The sequence below is a fragment of the Equus asinus genome, chromosome 28 (genome assembly GCF_041296235.1).
Source record: "Equus asinus isolate D_3611 breed Donkey chromosome 28, EquAss-T2T_v2, whole genome shotgun sequence".
Classification (NCBI taxonomy): Eukaryota; Metazoa; Chordata; class Mammalia; order Perissodactyla; family Equidae; genus Equus; species Equus asinus.
The window spans coordinates 41,060,103-41,083,046 of record NC_091817.1 but is presented as its reverse complement, the minus strand read 5'-3'; the positions used below and the strand labels follow the sequence as shown (position 1 = coordinate 41,083,046).

Below are 22,944 nucleotides of genomic sequence, written 5' to 3'. Positions count from 1 at the left end.
GTCAAGCATTAGGTCAAGCACCTTTTGTACATTAGGTCATTTAATTCCTCTAATTAGGAACTGATGGAAGGTACCATTATTTTCTCCATTTTCACAGGTAACTGTCCATGAACATGGCAATGATGGAGGCAAATCTATGGGACCTGAAAGCAGGATTTCTTAATCTGGGTTTGGGGTCATGGCAGGATTTGAGGATGTTAGGAATGTTTTTGCAGAGGAGCCAACATGATTCACGAGGCTTGAAGGTGAGCATGTATTCTTCAGGAGGACAAGGATGAGAGACAGGCATGCAGACAGAGATAACAGAATGAATAAGGCAAGGAGGCAACAGACACTCAGGTTTTTGAAGAACCACGATGGTCCAGTGAGGCTGGAGTGATGCGTAATTGGTGGGAGTTTCCAGCTCACCGGTTTTCCTGTCCCCTCCTCTCACTCTGTGCTCAGCTGGATGCACCTTTTTTCTGGGCTTGGATGTGCCAACTTCCATCTCTCCAGCTTGCAGGCGTTTGCCCAGGCTGTGGCGCATGCATAGGTCACACCCCCATCCAGCTCTCTTCCTTCAGGTCACTTCCCACTTAGGTAACGGTTTGGCTGTTCACTTCTGCCACCCTGGCTGCTCCTTGAGTGCAGACCCAGGGCTTCTCACTTGCAAGTGTGTTTTTAAAACCCAGGCTCTGTATTTGTTGAATGGATGATGAGTTAATTTCCAATTGTTGCTATGACAAATAACCACAAACTTTGCAGCTTAACACAATACAAATTTATTCTCTTACAGTTCTGCAGGTCAGAAGCCTGAAATGGGTCTCTGCATTAAAAATCAAGGGGTCAGCAGGACTGGCTCCTTCTGAAGGCTCTAGAGGAGAACCTGTTTCCGCCTTGCCAACTTCTAGAGGCCACCTGCCTTCCTTGGCTTGTGGCCCCGCATCACACCCTTTTCTCCCTCTGCTTCCTTTGTCACATCACGTTCTCTGACTCTGTTCTCCGGCCTCCCTCTCATAAGGACTCTTGTGACTGCATCAGGCCCACCCAAATAATCCAGGGTAATCTCCTCATCTCAGAGTCTTTAGCTTAATCACACACGCAAGGTCGCTTTTGCCACATATGGTAACACATTCAAAGATTTCAGGGATGTGGACATCCTGAGGGGGCCATTATTCACCACACATGAAGAAGCTGAGCAAGAGCCGTGGCTCAACTTGTTTGATCTGTTGGATGCATCAGAGCGAGGTTGAGGGCAGGTCCTTGGCAGGGCTTGGGGGAATGATGGTGCTGATATTTTGAGCTGCAGAAAACACGCATGGCCTGGGCATGCTGGGAAGATGTGCAGGGAAATTGGGAATGTGTTAGGGGCGGGGGGAGGAGGGGGCAGTGATTATGTTGAACTGAAAAGTCTGGGATTCCACTTAAGAGAAAGGAGGACACGCAGCAAAGAAAAAATGAAGGTAAGGAACATGAAGCAAACATAGCAGTCGCTTCTGGAGCCTCAGTTTCCTCATCTGAAAACTGAGAGAATGGACCAGGCTGAATGGATGGTTTTACAAGATCTCCCAGCTAGGATATTATAAAGACAGGGATCTGACTTCCCAAACTGTATCTCCTCCCATCTCCTAAGTCCCCTTATCCCAACTTTAGAGAGCCTATCTCTCTCTCTTTCTCTCTCTCTCTCTCAATATAACAGCTTTATTGAGATATAAATTACATACCACCCAATTCACTCATTTAAAGTGTACAATGCATTGGTTTTCAGTATATTCACAGAGCTGTGCAACCGTCACCACCATTAATTTTAGAACATTTTTATCCCTCCAAACAGAGACACTGCACCCATTGGCAGTCCCTTGGCATTTCTCCCCAAGCCCGCCGCCCCAGGCAACCACAAATTCACCTCTAAACAGTCCTTCCGTGGACCCTGCTCCTCCTGGCTATTTTCCAGGCCTTTGTTCTGCTCAGCACCAAATGGGAGGCTTATACTGGCTGTCAGCCTCTCCCACCCACGCATTCCCTTCCTGACCCTCTGCATTCAGACTTCTGCCCTCATCATTCTACTGAAAGAGCTTTCTAAAAGGTCAACAATGACCACCCCCCCCCACCCCCGGCCAAAGCCAAAGGCTTTTCCTCTACATACTTCCTGACTTGTCAGCAGCAGTGACACTAATGGCCTGTCAGATGGTCATAGTGTCCCTTTCCCACTGCCTGTCTGAGGACGCCTCGTTTTTCGCCCGCTGTGGAGGGTGGGAGATGCAAGGATTCTGGTCTTGCCTTCTTCCTTGTGAGTAAAGAAGTTAATGCCCATGGAATGGACTCGAGAGCCAGACTGTCTTGGTCTGAATGTCAGCTTTGCCAAGTCCCAGCTGTGTGACCTTGGGTAGCTTACTTCTTCTCTCTATAAGTCCATTTCCTTATCTGTATCACAGTGATAGTAACAGTACCCACCACTCAGTTACTGTGGGGATTAAATGAGTTAATTCATGGAAAATGCTTGGGAAAGTCCTTGGCACATAGAGGCAGGCTATGCTAAGTGTTTGCTAATACAATGATTTTACTCATTCTTTTGTTCAGTGAGTTTATTCATTGCCATTTTTTCAATAACTTCTATGCATCAGACTTACCTGGGGTTCAAATTTCCACTAAATTCAATTACAAGCAGGGACTTTGGGCAAGTATAACTTCCCCAGAGCCTCATTTTTGTGACCTGTTGGATGGGACAATAGTTGTTGGGGTTGTTGGAGAGTTTAAATGAGTTAACACATGCAAAACACTTAGAACAATGCCTGGCACCTAGTAAATTCTCTAGACATGGTTCTGGTAGTAATTCCCCAACCCTCTTCTCTCACCTCCATGTAATTGTGGGTTTGAACTGCCTGTGGACATCTCCACCTGCAAGTTCTACCATCACCTTAAACCAAATGCACATGTGAGCTCATCAATTTTCGCACAGCAGTGTCCATCACTGCTAACCACAATGGTATCGCCGGCACCCCAACTCCTGGTCTCAGGTTAAAAAACCATTGGTCGTCTCTGACTCTTGCTTCTCCTTTGTCCTTTATTTCTGATTTCCATCCTTTACAATGACTCAGGTTCACTCATTCTCTCCCATTCCACTGCCCCCACTTTTGCTGGGGAGTACCTATCCATGCTTCAAAATCTGTAATGGCTTCCTGGCCAAACTAGTTGCTCCCAGTCCATCCTCCAAACCAATGTGCACATGGATAGAACACATATTGACTGCTTTCGGGTGATGCTTTTAAAATAGTTTCCCCACCCCAACTGTGCCTCAGATGGAGCTTCTAAATCTTTAAAGGTCTGTGCCAGCCAGTTGCGATCTGCCATAATTAAGTGAGACTTTCCACGGTTTCTCCTTGAGTCTTTGTCTCTTAGTTTGGGTTTAGGCATCTGTTTCAGATGCCTGGCTTCATCCTCTCTTAATTTCCCAGTCTGTGTTGGGGTTGAAGCCTGTGGCTTCTTTAAAACTGACCATCACACCCCGACCCAGCCTTGTCTCTTGGGTCATTTCACCGTCCCTGTTGCTGGTGTTCAACGTTAATCTTCCTTTTTTCAAGTCACCCTCTTGCTCTGGGACAAGTTCAGCATCACATTATTTTTCCTTCACTTATTCTTTTAGACAGACCTATCTCTGTGTAGGTTTTTTTTTTTTTTTTTTGAGGAAAATTAGCCCTGAGCTAACATCTGCTGCCAATCATCCTCTTTTTGCTGAGGAAGACTGGCCCTGAGCTAGTCTTCCTCCTCTTCTGTGCCCATCCTCCTCTACTTTATATGTGGGACGCCTACCTCAGCATGGCCTGACAAGTGGTGCCATGTCCGCACCTGGGATCCGAACCAGTGAACCGCTGAAGCGGAACGTGTGCACTTAACTGCTGAACCACCGGGTTGGACCCTCTGTGTAGGTTTTGTGGTGGCATAGAATGAAAGACACACGTATAATTAAACCACAACTATTAACAAGAAGATAAAAACGTAGGGCACAGGGCCAGCCGTGGTGGCCTTGTGGTTAAGTTTGGCATGATCCGCTTTGGCAGCCCTGGTTAGGTTCCCGGGCACAGACCTGCTGTCCGTGGCCATGCTGTGCTGGCAGCCCACATACTAAAAAATAGAGGAAGATTGGCATGCATGTTGGCTCAGGGTGAATCTTCCTCAGCAAATAAATAAAATAAATAAAATTTTAAAATGTGGGGGACACATATTGAGGGATTAGGGGCACTTAAATAAGTGACTGCATTTGGCCAGTGAATTTCACTACAGCCAAGGCAAAGAGACATATACAGGGACGAGCATAATTAACATAATATACTAAAAGGTAATCATGCCAGATTGCTGGGGAGGTAAATTTTTTCTACCTTCAAACAGAAGGATGATATCATTTCATAGACGAGCTCCAACAGAATTTCTGCAATGATGAGAATGTTCTATCTCTGCACAGTTCAATATGGTAGCCAGTAGTCACATGTGGCTATCGACCACTTGAAATGTGACCAGTACAACTAAAGAACTGAATTTTTAACTTGACAATTAATTTACTTTAAATAGCCACATGTGGCTAGTGGTACCGTATTGGTGAGTGCAGTCATAGACTTTTATGTAAATGATGTAAAATACTACAGACAACGCCTTTAACAGAAGATTTTTAAATTGCCAAGATCTCTGTGCAGCCCTGTACCAGTCTGCTAGGGCAGCCATAACAAAACACCACAGACTGGGCAGCTTAAACAACAGAAATTTATTTTCTCCTAGTTCTGGAGGCCAGAAGTCTGAGATCAAGGTGTCGGCAGGGTGGGTCTCTCCTGGGCTTGCAGATGCCCATCTTCCCAGTGTCCTCACACGGTCTTTCCTCTATGCGTACCTCCCTGCTGTCTCTCTGCGTGTCCGAATCTCCTCTTCTTCTAAAAACACCAGTCAGAGCGGATTAGGGTCTACCCAAAGCCTCACTGTAACTTAGTTACCTCTTTAAAGGCCCTATCTCCAAATATAATCATATTCTGGTACTGGGGGCTTAGAGCTTCAACATATGACTTTGAGGGGGGACACAATTCAGCTCATATGTACTATTAAATGGCAGATGGGGAAAGGTTTTTTTAATCAGAGGACACAGCTACCTAATCCTGGTGTGTATCTTTCCAGTGTCATACTTGGGACCAGGATGGGCTTCCGGGAATTGGGAAGTTCAAATGGTGCCATGTTCCTTAGGCCACACTCTTGAAAGCAATCCCCTCAGCCAGCATGTCAACTCAAACTCTGCCTGGCAGCAAAGGCCTCCAAGATTTGACTCCATTGACCAAACCAACCTTATTTCCTCTCCTTCTCAGCCAGCAATGTCTGCTTTGTGTAGCCCAGACCTCTGTACCCCATCTATGCCATACTCACTCCTACTCCTGCAATTTTGTTCACACTGTCTCTCCTGCTTATAACACCTTGTTTTTCAACTCTGACATCATTCAAAGAATTTATATCCTTCCATTCTCAACCAAGCCCCACCTCATTCTTGAACCATCTCTGAACATTCACCCTTGCTTAATATCACTCTTGTTTTCAAATCCAGTTGCACCTGAAACCAATACCCCATGATTGAACACTGAGTTATTCTTGAGTTGTTTCATAGGTCTTAGTGTTGTCCCAGGAACTAAATCGTAAACTCAAGGGTTAGGGAACACATGATCCATCCCTTCTGTAGACTTGACATCCTAAAATAGTACCAGCATATAGCAGTTGCTCACTAACGTCACTGCTGCTTGGTTGACACACGCAAGTTTCTGTCCCTTTCCCACCTCTGAACTGTTTGGAGAGATTAACTCCTTTCTCACTTAATGTACGGCTGCGCATTTAATCTCTGGAGGCAACCTGAGCCTGCAGCATATCCACTATGCTTTAGGTATTAACTTTACAATAAAGTCAAAGACAGATGGCTAAAAAGAAACCCTAATTGCCTCTGATATTATTAAACCTTCTAGTTTGAAGGCTCAGGGAGTCCAAGAAAATGTTCCTTTAATCCCTATGGACTTTATATTCCATAGATGAAGTCATAGAGCTGGCCTGAAAAGCAATTTTGTGAAATCATTTACCAAAGGGGAGGGGAAGAAATCATTTTAGCCTTCCTTCTGAGGTTTGCAAGTCATAAGCATGCTCTGCTCTCTTCGAGCCCAGAAGAGCTGTGTGGGCTTGATAAATAGCCGAGTTTGGCCCAACTGCAGCTCTAAAGAGATGTCTGTAAATATTGTAGAAAAGAACCATCAGAAAGTTGGTGGGTGTTACTGATGACTGGCTGTGGATGCTTTTGTTGGCAAACAGGCAGCAGCCGGCTGTTTCTGCTCCATGGATGACTAGCCTGCTGTGTGGGGACCTGTAAGTCTTTTGTTTTCCCGTGACTGTGCTAACCAATATGGCTTCTTTGAAGGCAGCAGTGCTCAACTTCAGATTTCCATCTGGCCTCTGCTGACCTATTCGGCTCTCTTTTCACCAACCCCTCCTTCACTCACAACAATACAAGGGAACTGGCCATATATTCAAAGCCACCAAGGTCAGTCTTTCCTCACCCCTCTGCTTTTGAGGGTCTCTCTACCTTGCATGCTCTTCTTCCCATTTTTTGCCTTTCATGTCCCAGCTCAAATGACACCTAACCTTCCTTCTCCAAAGTCACTCTCCAGCATGTGTTCTCAATGGGGGCAAGACCAGCCCTGAAGGGGTAAAAATTGGTTGTGGAGGATGAAAAAATATTACTCTTTTTTTTTTTGAGGAAGATTAGCCCTGAGCTAACATCTGCCATCAATCCTCCTCTTTTTCCTGAGGAAGGCTAGCCCTGAGCTAACATCCATGCCCATCTTCCTCTGCTTTATATGTGGGATGCCTACCACAGCAATGGCTTGCCCGGTGGTGCCATGTCCGCACCTGGGATCCGAATTGGTGAACCCCGGGCCGCCGAAGCAGAACATGCACACTTAACCCCTGCACCACCAGGTCGGCCCCAATATTACTCTTTTAATGTACAAAGCACAAATCTACATACAAGACACAAAAAGATAGATAAATAGATGATAGGTAGGTAGAAAAACAAATACAGATAGATAGATGATAAACCTATGGTACTAAATTTCATGGGGTGGGAAATTTTCATAGGAACAAAAGTCTAGAAAGACTCCTTGGGAGGGTAATAATGAAAAAGAGGTTGAAAAACACTGCTCTGTGCAAACTGCCTCCCCTCTCCACTTACTTGCCAACTTATACCCTAATTTAACTCTTTCCAAGAACTTATTACAATTGGTGAACACCTTGCATAGTTTTGTTGACTTCAGTATCTTCTGCCCCTCCCCAGCCCTCTGAATGTAAGCTCCAAGAAGCCCAGGGATCTTGGCCATCTGTTCACCTCTGCATCCCCAGCATCTGCACTGTGCACATAGCAGTTATTCAATACCTATTTGGTGATTCAATTACCATTGTAACCAAGGAATGATTTCAAGTACTAGAACAAGGAACCACTGGGCCAACTGGATCCCTCTTGGATTTCAACCTTTGTTTAAATGTTACCAGATTTGTTGGGTCCATTTTGAGCACAGAATTTAAGGATAATCCCCCTTCTTTGACAAGTTAATCTAATGTTTGGTCAAGTTAATCTCTTATCATTGGTCTTGACTATCCCCGGTTTTCTCTCCTCCCTGACCACTGAGAACCCGGTAACCGTGTAGTCTGGCCATACTCTCTTGCACTGAGATACCACAGTGAATACTATGTGGATGGTTGAATCATTCAATTAAAAACATTTTCAAGAAAAGTAGAATGAGAGGCTAACCATCTTGGAAACTACAGAGCAGAAGGAACACATGATTATCTGATTTGATTTAGCAATAGATTGAATCATAGTGGGGATCTGTAATAGAAAAAAGACTGGAAGGAAGCAAACCAAAATGTTAACGTTACCCATCTCTGGAATGTGGAATTACAGTTCATTTTCTCCTTGTGTTTTGGTTAATTAAGGAGTTTCCCATAATGAGTTTGTATTTCTTTTATCATAAGAAACAAGAGTTTTTGGTGGTTGGAATTTTTAAGACCATTCATGATACTTGCAGTATCAGAGAAGCATGTATAGTCACACTCCTGGTCCATGGATCCAGGACCAGTCATATTTGATGACACAGTGACCCCACAAAGCTTTTTTGGGGATATCTGTGCTTAGGGAAGCCACTGGATTTTGGCTAACCTAGTCCATTAGGCAAATAGCACACCAGCTTTCATACCCGGAGGACACCACTAGCTGTTCAACAGAACTTCATGTTTGTTAGATTTTCCAAAGGCATTTGTGACTACCAAAAATACAAAAAAAAATACTTGTACTGTGTAAGGCACCCATGCAAAATGCAAAGAACAAAAAAACAGAAACACACATTCTCACATATTTAAAAATATTCCTCAGGGGTTTCATGGCTCCCTGAAGCCAAGGTTATGACATCCTGATTTAGGAAGATTTGTTAGTGAAATATCTCTTGAAACCTAGGCCACATCTCTTCGTTTTCTCCTCATAGGCAGCTACCATGACTGGATTCCCAAATGTCCAAAACTTGCCTGTCCTGAAGGATTTTTCTAGACCCTGCCTCCTCCAAGCACATCTCACCTGAACCAATACAGCCAGTCCACACTTCAGTATCCTTAAAGGCTGCATTAAGAGTACTTAATTTTTTGACAATTGAGGAATGCTTTCAAATACTAGAACTTTTGACCAATTAATGAAAAGACTCAGTCTAACGCTAGATGCAACAATTCATCAATCATTACAATGCCCAGGACGACAACATCTCACAGGGGCCCCAAGCATCCGGGCTTAGCACACAAATCATTTCAGCTCTGTGCCATTGTTGGCCCTGACCTTGATCTCTTATATACCCACAAGGTGACAATATAGATGTCACTGTAACAACGTACATGCTCTCTTATAACGGTGAATCGTACACATCCACTATAATTTGGTGGCCTACTGGGGAAGGGTTCATGGCACAAATGGTTGGTGACACACGTGGTTTGAGAACCACTAGGGAACCTAAAGTATGTCTTACATCCAAAGCACTAGACTATGGGACAATGACTTTAGGACCTTTAAACAAACAAATCTGGAGAAAAATCATTTGGTAAAAGATTGTATCTGGCTGCCCAAACCTACCTGGACCAAGAAAGAAGAGATTCTTTGCTAAGGAGAAACAGCATTCTTACCTCCTCCAGGGCCCAGAGGGAGTCCACCACGGGCTTGATCTTCTTCTGGGTGTAGAGTCCAATGAGCTTGTCCACCACTCCTCGGATGAGGCCTGCGCGGCCCTGTTTGAAGAGCAGATTTAATAGGGAAAACCCTGCGATGACTTTGTTCTCTTCAAACAGCTTGATGGGGTTCACTTTCTCCACCTGCCACCACTGGAAAGAGAGAGGGTGCTGGGTTACAAGGATTCAATGCCAGGCTGCACTCGCAGCAATGCAGGGAGAGGACGGGGCTGCCAGCAGGTGGATGCCAGCTGACCAAGAGATGGCTCTTGCTGGCCTATTTTTTAAAGCTTCTATTTGGCTAGGCTCTGCTGCGAGTGCACAGTGATGCTTACCAGAAGAGCTCAGGATCCAGGTGGGAGAGAGAGAGCCCTTTAGAAAAACAACTACTGGCCACATGTAATGGGGACATTAATTAAGGCATGTGGTTAGGATCCCCAGCTCTCGAGTTGAATCCTGGCTCTACAACTTGCTCCCTGTTGTCTGCGCTTCATTTTCCTCAGCTACATACAGTGGCAGGATATTGCCCCTGCGGCTTCCTGGGAGAATTTAGTGTAAAGCACTTGGCTTAGGGAATGGTGGTGATGGAGCTGGTGAAGGGAGTGGGGCAGCAGAGTTTACAAAGTGTGCTGGGGACCTGGTGGGGTGATGACTGGCTGCAGGAGCAGCCTTCCTAAGGGGGAATGACGGCAAATCTAAACCTGGAGAGATGGGTAGGAATCCACCAGAGGAAGATGAGTAAGGAAGCACAACATAGGAAGAAGGAGCAGCACGACGGAGCCATGAAGCACAGTGTTGGGACTAAGCCAGTGGCTCTTAACTGGGGGCAGTTTGACCCCCCAGGGGACGTTTGTAATGTTTGGGGATGTTTTTTGTTGCGATGACTGGAGGATGGGTAATACAGTGGCGTCCAGTGGGTAGATGCTAGGGATGCTGCTAAACGTCCTATGAGCAAAGGACAGCCCCTCGCAACAAAGAACAATCCCGCCCAGAACGTCCCTAGCACTAAAGCAGTAGGTGGGATAAACACAACTGGCAGATACGGCTGTCTCTTCTCCAGTCTCTCATCTCCCCACTTCAGATGTGAAAATAAGTGAATACTCCATCAACAAACTATGGCCATAGTTATCAAACTGCTTTTTTCTGATTAATTCTGTTCCCTTTGGTGCCGGTGAGAATTCATAAACTCAAGGTTCCAGTTTCTACAGGGTTCTAAGAGGCCCAATGGTTAAAATCAGTTTTATATAGAGAGCAAAAAGGAATGTGATGGGCACTCAGGAACATTGGTGGCATTCATGTCTTTGTGTGTCTGTTTACATCCTGCCTCTTTCCAGCTTTGAGGAGGCCCACAAAAGTAAAAGATCTTGATTTTTTTTTTTGAAGTGGGACAATTATAATTGTTAGGAAAATAAGTGTGAGGAAGACAGGTCGAAAACAGGGATGAGAGTCATACACAAAACTCTTCATCATAAGGGCCTGGGGGCCGCCTCTGGGAAAGCCATGTATGTGGCCACGGGCTGCTTGCCACAAAAGCAAAGGCAGAGAAATGATTAATAACGTGATGCACAGCGTATCTGCAATGCCTCCATAAATACTCGTGAAATGAATTGACCCTACAATTGCCGCACAGTTGTGGTTAAGTGAGTTCTAAAACCGAATGCCTGGTTTCAAATTCCAGTTCTGCCACTTACCAGCTGTGCAACCTTAGGCAAGTCACTTAACCTCTGTGTGTGCAGTTTCCCTACTGTACTTCATGGGGTCATCGTGAGGAGTAAATGTATTAATACACACAAAGTGCTTAGCTCAGTGTCTGACATGTAGTAGGTGCTCTATAAATATAAACTATTTTTATTATCGTCTTACGTTGGAAGGGATGGTTTTGCTTTAGTGAATAAGAGCTCCGTTTTGGAGTCGGACTGCTTTCTAAATGATAACTTCACCTGTTATTGTCATCACTGTCGTGGTCACATGTGTTATGTGAGCACAGGGTCTACGGGAGTTTTAAGGTGGAACATAATTAAGCTAGCTGAGTGAGAAACTCCTGTATTATTCTAAATATGCTTTTCATTTCTAACCCTTTCTTGAATGTATAGAAGACAATTCCTCTCTAGAACCTTCCCGAACAAAGTCATTGTTCCATTCTTTGCATGTCTTAGCTTCAATTTGCTTCTAACTGATCAACTGATGTTGGACTTGGCCTCTGAGTCCAATAAAAGGGAAGTCCAAATAAAGGGAACAGTCTTCACCCTTCACCTCCAACCATAAAGCATTCTGGTAGTTGGCACCCCTGTTTCAGGCAGAAAAATCTCAGGCTCCACCCTGGCTGTGTTTTAATGAGTGCCTTGATCAAACTTGGGCATGCTGCAATTATTTCATTAACACTGTGTGTTGTGATTGTGCATGTAGGGGAGAGAGGGAAAACACTTCTTACAATTGTGTGTAATTTGGGACCAATCTGGTTATCCCAGCAGGCTGTCAGAATCCCGTTAATTACAGCCTCAGCAACAAAACAGCTGTGAGGGGCACAAAGTCTATCTTCAGGGCAGTCGCTCCAGACAGCATCCTCTGTTAGACTTCACTCTTGCTCCCTTGTGGATTCTGTGGTGGTGACGATCCTTGACCTGAACTTTTGAGTTCAAATGCAAAGAGAGGCCCTTTAATTCTAATCTCACAGGGCAGGGAGTACGAATCATTTCAGAATCGGGGAATGTGTGGGGGTGAAGCCTTTGGCAGCCACTGTTAGCACTTAGGGGGCATATGAACACCCCTCAGTGCCACACTTAGCATGAATACCAAGCCCCTTTCCACAGCTTTCTCCGACCACTCTATTCAGAATGCCTCCACCCATCCTGCTGGTTAGTATTCGACACCCTGTCTTTACCCCTTTCAGAGGTTTCATGCCCATTTACAATCATTAACATGTTTTACTTATTTCAGTTTGTTTCCCTCATTAGAATAGAAGAGTCACAAGGGCCTAAAATGCATCTCTTGTTCACCATGATACCTCGGTGCCTGGCACAGTGCCACAACCGTAAGCACTGGAAGATGCCTGCAAAGTGAGTGAACCAATCGATGCTGTACTAGCCACTTAGGAGGCTGGGAGAGAAGACAAGAGCAAGCTCTTACGAGAAGCAGAAACCCCCTGTTGTGTGTGTGTAGGGGGAGGGGGTAAAATTGAAGTTCAAGCCCAAATTAGTCTAATTCTGGCAAGGGTAACTCCAGGTGGGAATGCAGATATGCGTAGATTCGCAGTGAGGTGGCTGCCCAGGGATGTGGCTTCTCCACTGCAGACAAAGTTATGGGTGTATTCAGAGTGTGATTATCTAAGCTGGTGGTTCACAGACTCACCTGTGTCCAAAAATCACCCCAGGAGCTGGCTAAAATTGTCGGATCCCTTTTGTATCTCCCACTCAGTAGAATGGGGATATAGAGAGATGGCAAATACCAAGAGACCTGGCCAGAAAGTGGCTAAAGTGAAAGGCTGGTCTCTCCAGGGAGCAAATAAAATGCATTAACACTAAGTTTATTTTTGATCAATGATTAAAATCACCAACACTTAAGCAATCTCTGTTGAAATCGAAACAAAGCTTTCTTGAGTTTCTCTGACACTCCCACCTCTCTGTTTCATTTAGACAAAAGCAACTCAAGTCCCAGATCTGCCCATATGTAGTCAGCAGGGTGGGAACGGAGGCTTTACTGAAAATGAATGATGCAGATGAAGGATAAACAAGATCTAGGTTATTAGGTCAATGTCCTTCCATGGAAGAGCCCACAACATGCAAATCACCGCACCGCCATAAGTATATTAGACGTGCCCGGATACTTACTGATTTTGCAAAGCTAAAGAAGCTCTTGGTCTCTCCAGTCACCATGTTGGATGAACCTGCAAAGGGAAGATTCCCAAATCAAGCTATTGCTAATGAAAACCAGCATCTCTTGATACATATGGAAGAATGGCACTTGTTTGGTCCAGAACTGTCAAGAGCTTGAAAATAAATTCAATTCAGCCTTGGAAAAATGAGGGAAAAGGAGGTGGTGGGTGGTGTCAAGTTAACTTAATTTTAACTAAGTATCACTTGTCAAAGAGGAAGTATCATTTCTGAAGGTATCATTTCTGAAGGTGACTTTTTCATTACTTTGGAAAATTGGGCATGTGGCAAAAATGGGAATTAAGCCAAAAGATGAATAAAATGATAAGTGGCTGAAATGTCTTGTTGGTTCCGTTCTCTGAGACTAAGAAATGAACTCCTATGTGAGCTACTTTATGGTTTGAATCTGATTCCTTGGCAAGGGAGGGGCTTAGGGCTCTGAGCTGGGCTGGGTATTTAAGTGGTGGGGAGAGATGGGGCTGAGCTAGAATTTAGACAGATGGAAAAAAAATGGGTACAGGGAGCAGATAAGGGTGAAAACAGGTTTAGAAGCCAGCTCCAAAGAGGTCTGGGCAGAAAGGTGAAAACCACTTAAGATAAATGGTGAGGAACTGAGCTTTGCTAATCGGAAAAAGCACTATTCAGAGGGAAGGTGGGAGGCGGAGTTGGGAAAGATTCCCTAAGATGCTTTTACAGAGAGAAAAGACCCCTTTGTGGGGTTCTGGGGATGGGGATGAGAGAACTCTTCACATATTGGTGCCTTTCCAATGACTTTTCTGCCTTGTCCCCAAAGATTTAGGAATAAGTCCTTCCCAGAGAACTGCCATTTAATGAAAAACAGTGTATCCTTAAAACTTAATTATTTGCCCTGGGGAAACTAGTAGCCAGTTAGTTTATCACTGCTTCTACTTTTATGGAGTGACTATAGCCAGACATCATGGTACTAGACTTCGATTACTTAGTAATCAAGTGATCAATGTAATCAGTTAGATACTTGTGAGATGATCAAATTATATTCTGCCAAAATGACATCACGGAACTGGGGCAAAAATAGAACTGGTAGATAAGGGTGAACAAATTGTCCATCTGCATTTGACGCACACGTTAGTCATATCCGATATCCCCGCATTGTGCACTGATGCTCAGAGATTCTCTTATCAATAGCAATAATTTAAAAATTATGCACCCACCTCCAAAAACTTTCAAATATGTGGTCACTATTGAAAATCCTTGAATACTCCAGCAACTGAAAGCTTATTCTCTATCATAATGATGACAACATTTAATGTTTGAATATTTATACTTCTCGAATATCTCTTTTATAAGCTTCTCAGTTAACAGCAGGGAAGTGAGTTCTTTTCCTCCTGAGTTATACAGAGCTAAGGCTCAATTGTCTATTTGCCAAAAATCTCAAACATTGGACTTTGGAATGTGACATCTGGCTTCAGATATGAGTTTTTGACTTTGTGGAGACTAATGTTTGAATCAGTTTGCATGCCTAGGACAGAAGAGAAGAACAAGAGGGAGCGGAGGCTCTGGGGTCTCATTCCCCTGGAGAAAACCTGCTCCCAGATGTCTTTCATTAATTTCCCAAACCCTAGGGCATATAAGTGGATGCAGAAGCAGACATGTGCTCCATCCATGAGTAGCTCAGGGCTTCTGTCTAGAGTGGGACATACAGGAGTAGTTTAGAAGAAAAGGAGAGTCTGTACTTTGCGGCTTCATCTCCAAGAGTGAAGAACCTCTCATAAAACCCCCACATCCTAGCCACTCCTCCCCATCCTCCTGTGGCTCCTTCATTCCTTCATTTTTTGAACTTCCTTTGAAGCCATTAATATTTCCCACCTGTGCTACCTTCTGTGGGTCAAGTCCTATCTGAGGGACCACATTGGCTTGCCTTTCTTTATCCCTTTTAGAATGGGAAGTATTCGTAGGAGTAATAGGGCAGTAGGCACATATGTTACTTTTATAAGTGAAAACAACTAAGGCCAATAGCAGTATTATAGAGGACATTAAAAAGTTAACCCCTTCAATCTCATTACCCCAACATATCAACATATCCCATTCTTCAGAGCCTTTGTCTGCAAGCACACATGCAGTGCTCCCTGTCACTGACCATGTGCCCCGCTTCTGTTTAGCACTCACCATATAAAATGTAGGTTCCCAGTGGTTTCAGAAGGCTGAGACCTTTTCCAGTATTGTCCCCACAGAGGCAATCCAAAACAATGTCCACTCCTTCAGCAGAGATTCTAAATGGTGAGAAGACAAAGTAAAATACTGTAATCCGTCAGGGGCCACACTGTCAATCTCTTTCCCTCCCTGCCTCATATTGTTTACTCCCAGAATTAGGACAGTGAAAGCTCTGGGAGGAGCAATCCACCACTGGCAGGTGGATTTATCCTCCTGGGTCCAACTGTAAGGACTTCACAAAGCTGCAGGCAGCTAAGAATCTGGCTGGAGGCTGACACTGAGAACCAGTCATGGTCAGGAGAACGAGTATGGACATCATAGTCAGTCTGAGTTTGTATCTAGCCACCTAACTCAACTTCTCCACGCCTTAGCTTTCTCCTTTGTAAAGTGGAGCTAGCACGTTTCTTTGAGCTAAGAATGAAATGAAGTGACAAATGAAATGCTTGGCCCACAGCCAGCCACGTAACAGTCACTCCATAAGATGGACAGTCAACAAGTCATGTTTGTGGAGCTTGGGGTATGTGCCAGGCTCTGTCCGAGGTGCTGGAGATAGAGCGGTGAATGAAACCAACATGATCCCTGTCTTCCCCGGGGCTTCTGGTCTAGCAAGGATGGCTTTTCTCCCTCTCTTCCTCCCTCCTCAGTGAAGCTGTAAAGGCACGTTAATTTAATTCGCAAACTTCTATTCGTCCAATCTCCAGGTTCAATCTAAAACGTGGTCTTAGAGGAAGAGGGTTAAATAGAGAGGATTTTCCTACAGCAATGGAAGATTCCAGAGTAGAGAGAGCCCACATTTGGATGCTATTAGACAGTAATCTATTTCAAAGAAGACCCCTTCTTCCACTCATTTATTTATAGATTCATTGATTCACTCCTTCACGAATTTAACAAACAGCTACTGGGCTTCCACTGTTAAAAGATACAATATCCACAGGAAGGCTGTGGAGAGCGTAGGGAAGACATCCATGCCCACAGGGCTCCCAACTGTGACTAGGCCTGCTCTGCTCAGACAAGACTGGCATTCCCTCAGATTTGCAAATTTGCAGGATTACCTTGTTTTAGCATGTCACTCAGTTTTTCTACCCCCATCTCCTCCCTCTGCAAAGCTCAGGCTCTGCAGTGCACGTCCACAGCTGTGCCCCTAATGTCACTAACCAGGAAACTGCACGTGCATCTTCTAGGTTCAGACACTAAGTCGACTGCCGCATGCCCCTGACAGCTGAGGCTTGATGTGAATACGCCCTTCAAAACCCCTCAAGTCCAGTCCAAAATCCAGCCCATTACAAAGCCTGATCTGAAATGATCAGCTCAGCATCTGCCCAATAGAATCTTTGCACCAACGTGTCCTCACAAGTCCCCCTTGGAACCAGGGGACTTGGCCAGTGGATCTCAAACCTAAGAGTGTATCAGAATGTCCTGGAGAGCTCATTAAAATGCAGACTGCAACTTGCCCTCCCTCCCGCCTCTTCCTGGCTTCTGATTCAGTTAGTCTTGGGGGGTGGGCCCCAAGGATGTGCATTTCTAATGAATTCCCAGATGTTGCTGCTACTGATTCCAGCTCCACACTGCGAGAACCATGGGTCTAAGCTGGTTACTCCGGAGCCAAGCCAGCATTTTTTAAATTAGTAATTAATTTGGTCATTAAATATTTAGCACTGGCACTGTCTTAGGCACTAGAGGATATAGTGGTGGGCCCAAAGAGATTTGATTTCTCCCCTTTTGGAGCGTCCATTGGGCAGACATTAACCAATAATTACACAAATAAAAATTAAATTGAAATTGAATGGGGTCTAGTGCCACAAAGGTACATGAGACCATTTAAATAGAGGGTTTGCCCAATCAGGGCTAGCAGAGAAGGCATCCTTGGGGTGATGAGTGGAGGGTGAAGGAGTTAGCTAGGTAAAGAGTGGTGGGAACAGTGTTCCAGGCAGAGGGAACAGCATGTGCAAAGCCCTATATCCTCCCTTCTTGCCAGATGTTCCTCCCAACTATATGCTACTTGCAGGTCCACATTCTCTCCTACAACTTGCCAATCACACCTCCTTGTATTAGCTGCCCCACCTGAGCCTGTTGCTCTATTCTCTGGACTCTGATTCCGCAGAAATGCAGGGCAGACCCATAGCAAGTGGTGACCTCTAGGCTCTTGCCCACTTCTCTATCCTCACTTTCCACTAAGTGCTCAAGGCATCCTGACCTTTTGGCTGTTCCTAGAACTTTCCTACCTCAGGGCCTTTGCATGTGCTGTGATCACTCCCTGAATAGCCCTTCCCTAGCTCTCCTTGGAAATGGCTCCTTCTCATCCTCCAGGTCTCACCCACCTGTGACCTCCCCAGTGAAGCTGTAACTAATCACCCACCTGGAATGGCAGCCTCACCCCACATTTTCTCTATTTTAGCCCCCTTTATGCCTTAGTGTCTCTACGAGAGGTACTTTACAGTATTTAGCATGGGCTGTAATTATTCTACTTGTTTGCCTATTTACTGAGTGTCTCCCACCAAAATAGAAGCCCCAGGAGACAGGGACCACATTTGTGCTGCTTATTGCTCTGTCCTCAGCCCTTCTTATCCTGCTGGACATAGCAGTGGTTCTCAGCAAACACTGATTGATTGTATGAATGAATGATCAAATGAACGGGTAAGGGAATGCATGAAAGAGAATGAAGAAAACATTTTAAGCCTGGCATTCCACATCTCTAGATGTGTGCTTCCTTCAAAGGAAACTCACATTTTCTGTGTTCTACTATATCCGTGGCATTTCACAATCAATCTTCACGACAAGCCTATGAGGCAGGCACTTTAACTGCACTGTTTTGATGCAGAAATGGACGCTGTCAGATGCGGCGTCTCGCTGAAGCTTATGTAACTAGTACACCTGGAATTCAAAGCTCGGTCTGGTTTAACTCCAAAGCTGGTGGCCTTTCCACCACTCTCAATGTAAGACTCCATAAATGTTCTAACGGTAGAATTAGGGAAGCCCTGCTTTCATTCTGGGAAACGTCCGATTTAATTTAGTCTTTGAAGAATTCAGGCTTGAATTTTGTCTTTTAAAATAAATATACATATATCCAGAGTTAGACCAAGTTATTTCAAATAGATAGGCCAAGAGGTTTCTATTGTCAAGCTGCTTTTTTCATCCTGGATTATAGGAGAGGCCCAAGGTCAGGGTCCTACACATGTGCCCTAAATTCCCAGCCGCTGGGGAACCATACATGGAGTACTTGTTTCAAGCTGGACACTGTGTGAGCTGAGCTGGAGACACACAGAGGAAGGCTCAAATTCATCCCTGCCACCCGGGAACCCGTGGGCTGCTGGAGAGCCAGATGATAAATGGACAACCCAAACACAGAGTCCCCACAGCTCAAACAGTGATTCAGGGGCTCAGGGAAGATGATCCTCTGACAAGTGCTGATGGATGAGCAGGAATTGGCCAGGTTACAAAGGGGAGGCATTTCACAGAGAAAAGTGCCACAGCTTGACCTGGGGCAGTCAGCACAGAGTAGGCCCAAAGAGGCTTTGGGACACCCAGCAGGGTGGGGAGAGGCCCTAGCCACTGTCTCCTTCCAGAAGGACCCAAGACTGGCTGCCGCAACTGACAGCTAACTTGGGGGCAGTGGGCAGGGGTAGGGGTGTTGTAGGGGCAGCATAGCGCTGGGCTTAGGAATATGAATTTCATCTCAGGGTTAAGCATTGAGTTCTGCCACTTACTTGCTGTACGACCTCAAGTGAGTTACTTAGCCTCTCTGTGACTCAGTTTCCCCAAGTGTGGGAGGGGATGGTGGTAATAACACCTGCCCCAGGCTCCTTTGTGAAGCTTGGACCAGCTGACGCACGTGAAGCACAGGGCCCGGCGAATGGCAAGCTCTGGGTCCCTGCTGGCTTTATTGCCATGTTTCAAAGTGGCCCAACTAAAGAGAGTTCTTTTGGCTTGGGAAAAGAGCATGAAAAGGAAGACTGCGCAAAACCTCAACACCCCAACCGCCAACCCAAGCAACCTTCATGGTGGGTAGAGCCATCAGCCCAGAAACCATTAGAGCGGAGGCTTGATGTCCCTAACCCTCCTAGGAGAAGATGTCCCACATTCAAGAGCACCTACTATGTGCCAGACACAGTGCTGAGCACTTCCTAAGTCTCACCTCATTGACGCCTCATGCCAACTCTGTGATTTCGGGGCATCATTATCCCCATTCGATGGATGAGTAAATTGAGGCTCGATGGGGTGAGGTGACTTACCCCCAGGTCCACTGCAGGGAATGAGAGGACCCTGGTTTGATCCATCACATCTAGAAACCAGATGAGGGCCCCAGAGGCAGAGGAGGGTTTTAAAGGGTGAGCTGTGGCCAGCCCCAGGGGCGACCATCATTGTCACTTCTAGGCCATGCAGGTCCCAGCAGAGACTGAGCAAAGCTGGGGGCTGCTCCACTGGGCTTCACGCCAGAAGGATACGCTGCAGGTCTCCTGCATACTCAGGCCACCGGCTCCTCCCCACACCTATTTCGGCATCTCTATAGCTACATCAGGTAAGACAGGGTTTGCACATGCGCAGGGCTCAAATGAACCATAAATCTGCTCCCCTTTGCTGTCACTGCGGGAGGTGGAGGAGATGAATTCTGAGGAAGAGAAGTTGGGTAGAGGCAGATGTTATTCCCTGGGCCCGAGGGCGAGGATGCTTTGGTCGTTTCTGTCAAACCTTTAAGCAGACATTGCTCCTTTTGAGGCCAGAAATCTCCCTTCAGATAAGAGTTTCAAAACTGAACAGAGCCCATCACCCATTCAATCATTACAAGTCCAATCAGTGGATCAGAGTGAATGGGCTCAGTGGGTTTACCGGAAATGCTCCAGGCCCACAACTGCCTTGGGACAGGTCCTCTCTCGGTCATGCTCACACTGAAAAGCACCTTAGCAGCTCCTTTTAATGGAATAATCATGAAAATCACAAGCAGAGCTAGATAGCTCATCAGAGACATGGGACCTATCTTCATTTCTTAGCCTGCCCAGTTTCTGGGGATGTCTGTCTTGCCTGCACATGTGTAATCATAATTACATAAAAGCAGAGAGGGTAAGGGCAGAGGGCCAAATGCAACAGTTCCTATGTCTGCTTTCTCCTGCTGTCATAAATCTCTGCAGATGTAAAAACCAAACACAAATAGCCCCAGCTCCAAGATTCTCTGGACCAAATTCAGCAAGAAGATATTTTGGAATTGCTGATCCAAGGCTTTCGTGGCTGTCCTTCCTTGATCTCTAACCCCTCACCCCTTTATTGTGAACGCTGCCTCTTTGCTTCCCATCCACATGGATCAAGAGGAATTTCTCCTGAGTGGTGGTAGGTCTGATAAAGCCATCACTGGCAAAGAAATCCTTTGACTTGGCCAAGAAATTAACTCTCCTTTATTGTAACTTTCATTTCCAGTTGGACCCTTGGTCTCCACTCAGTTCTTCTCTTTCTGAATTCCCTTTTCTCTGAGAAGGCATCTGGCCACAGCTTTAAGCTTCACCTCCAAGCTCAAGATGGAGGGACGAGGCTATGTCATAGTGCCTGGCACATGTCTGGTGCACAGTAGGGTTCTTACATGAGAGTTGAGCACAGTGTCCAATGCACAGGGGCTGAGCACAGTTTCTGACACATATTAGGCTTCTCACAGAGGGCTGAGCACAGTACCCAGTGCACAATAAGCTATTCACAGGGTGCCCAGCACAGTGCCTGGCATCCAGTAGGCTTCTTAGCAAATGTTTATGGCTCCCACGGGTACTTAGCAATACCATCTCTAGGAATGCTTTCTTGATCACTTTCTCTCTGTTCTCTCTAGGTGTTAGATTTTCATTAATTTCCACTAAGTCTCAGTTTCTTTATCTGTAAAATGAGGCATTTCATCTTGCAGGGTTGTCTGCGGTACCCATAAAATGTCTAATGGAAATGCTCAGCAGTGTGAGAGGAAATCGACAAAGCCAGGCGCTGTTATCTGCCTTGCCCTGTGTCTGGCCCTCGCTCCCCGCCTCCCTCTACCTGCTGAAATGTTCTCGTCCTTCGAGCACCTGCTTAGGGGCTGTCCACCTTGGCACGCTCTCTGATCTTTCTCTCCTCTTTATTTTTAAAGTCCTTACAGTCAGAGGCACACAATTCAGGGCTTCTAACTCTTCTACTTGCTTTCAAGCATAGCCATCTCTCTCCTCCCAGACAGAGAAGGGTAAGTGACATAAAGGTTAGGTCTGTGTTATAAAAATTTTTCCCAATTCCATTTGCAACGCCTGGCTCAAGGCTGAGAAGGTATTCAAAAGAAGCTTACCGATTGACTGGCTTATAAAAAGAGTTTTCATCTCAAGAAATTTTACGCTACTATTTTTTTTTCTAGTTTATCACACCCAAAATCGTGTAATAAACAATATCTGTGATCAAAAAATAAAAAGAAATCACTCTGCATTCTGCTCCTATTGCATGTTAGCAGTTGGATTTTTTCCCCTTTCCTTTCACTTTATGTCCTTATGTGCCAAGAATTTATACAAAGCTGTGATCACAGTGTAGCTGGAATTTGGCATTCTGCTTTTTTCACTCAATATGCTACCATGGGTATTTTTTTCATTTTGTGACAGAGTCTTCATAATTATCATTTTTTTTAGGGGCTACATAATACTCAAGCGTGTGGGTGTAGCATAATCTACTGAGCTGTTTCCCTTCTGTAGATAATGGAGGCTGGTTCTGAATTTTCGCTATTACAGACAATGCCATAATTCACCCGCTTGACATATGCTGAGCACCTACAATGAAGCAGAAGCCGTGCTTGGCTCGGAAACAGGCAATGTGTACCTGGGGCTTTTATCTTCTTTTGGATTATTTCCTAGGGTAGGATTAGTGGGACAGACAGCATAAACTTATTTGCAGTTTCCCAGTCATTTTTAGTCTAATCTCACAGTCTTTACCTAAAAACATAAAGAACTGTTGGAAGTCACATTTAAAAGAAGGTGCTGGTGACATGGGTCTTAGATGCTGTTACCTTGCTCCTCTGACATCAGTAGAAGTCACTGACACAGGGGCTAAAGGCAGCAGGTCAAGATAGTGAAGGGATGAGGGATGGAGCAGCCACACGGGAAATGGGGAAGGAGGAGCTCCCTGGTTTGGACTGTCACTTGTTCAGAAGAGCTGCCACCTCCTGACTCGCTTCTCCCACTGCTTCCCACACCTACTACCTCCAGCTGCACTGGTCTCCTTTCAGATTCTTGAATTTGCCAAGCCTTTCCTGACCTGTAGGCTCAGCGCATGCCATTCCTCCTGGTCAAAAATGCTCTTCCTTTGGCCAAATTCTCATCCTTCACTTCTCAGCCCAAATCTCAGTCTTGGATGGACGACGTGTCTGATTTTCCCGTCTGCATATATTCACTAGCACTTTGCATTTCTCCACCAGAGCACGTATCAAAAGTGTAAATCAATCTTTAAAATATTTTTTTGCCTCCTCTTCCCCAAATAGACTCAAAGCTCCATGAAGAGAGTGACTCACAAGAGGGTTTTTGTGGGATCTCTCACCCTAGCACAGTACCTGGCCCATCACCGACACTCAATATTTATTAAGAAGGGGGGTGCATGGAAAAAGGGAAAGATGCTTGTGAAAATATCACTTAAGAGGAGGAAAGAAAACATGGCTGAAGGG

The 22,944-nt window shown here is 45.3% G+C and overlaps 1 protein-coding gene across 2 annotated transcripts in view; it reads right to left on the bottom strand.

Moving 5' to 3' along the window:
• The window catches only part of VAT1L (vesicle amine transport 1 like), a 143,598-nt gene that overhangs the window by 60,043 nt on the left and 60,611 nt on the right, over window positions 1–22,944 (bottom strand). The window contains exons 5-8 of one of the 2 annotated variants that reach the window (XM_070500543.1): window positions 15,264–15,367; window positions 13,077–13,132; window positions 9,208–9,402; window positions 4,719–4,898 (exon numbers count right to left, since the gene is read on the bottom strand). In XM_070500543.1, the coding sequence (XP_070356644.1) occupies window positions 4,833–4,898; window positions 9,208–9,402; window positions 13,077–13,132; window positions 15,264–15,367 (421 nt within the window). In that variant the 3' untranslated portion in view covers window positions 4,719–4,832. Of the gene's footprint in view, window positions 1–4,718; window positions 4,899–9,207; window positions 9,403–13,076; window positions 13,133–15,263; window positions 15,368–22,944 lie in introns of those variants that run through there. The other variant, XM_014845934.3, reaches the window with a different exon arrangement.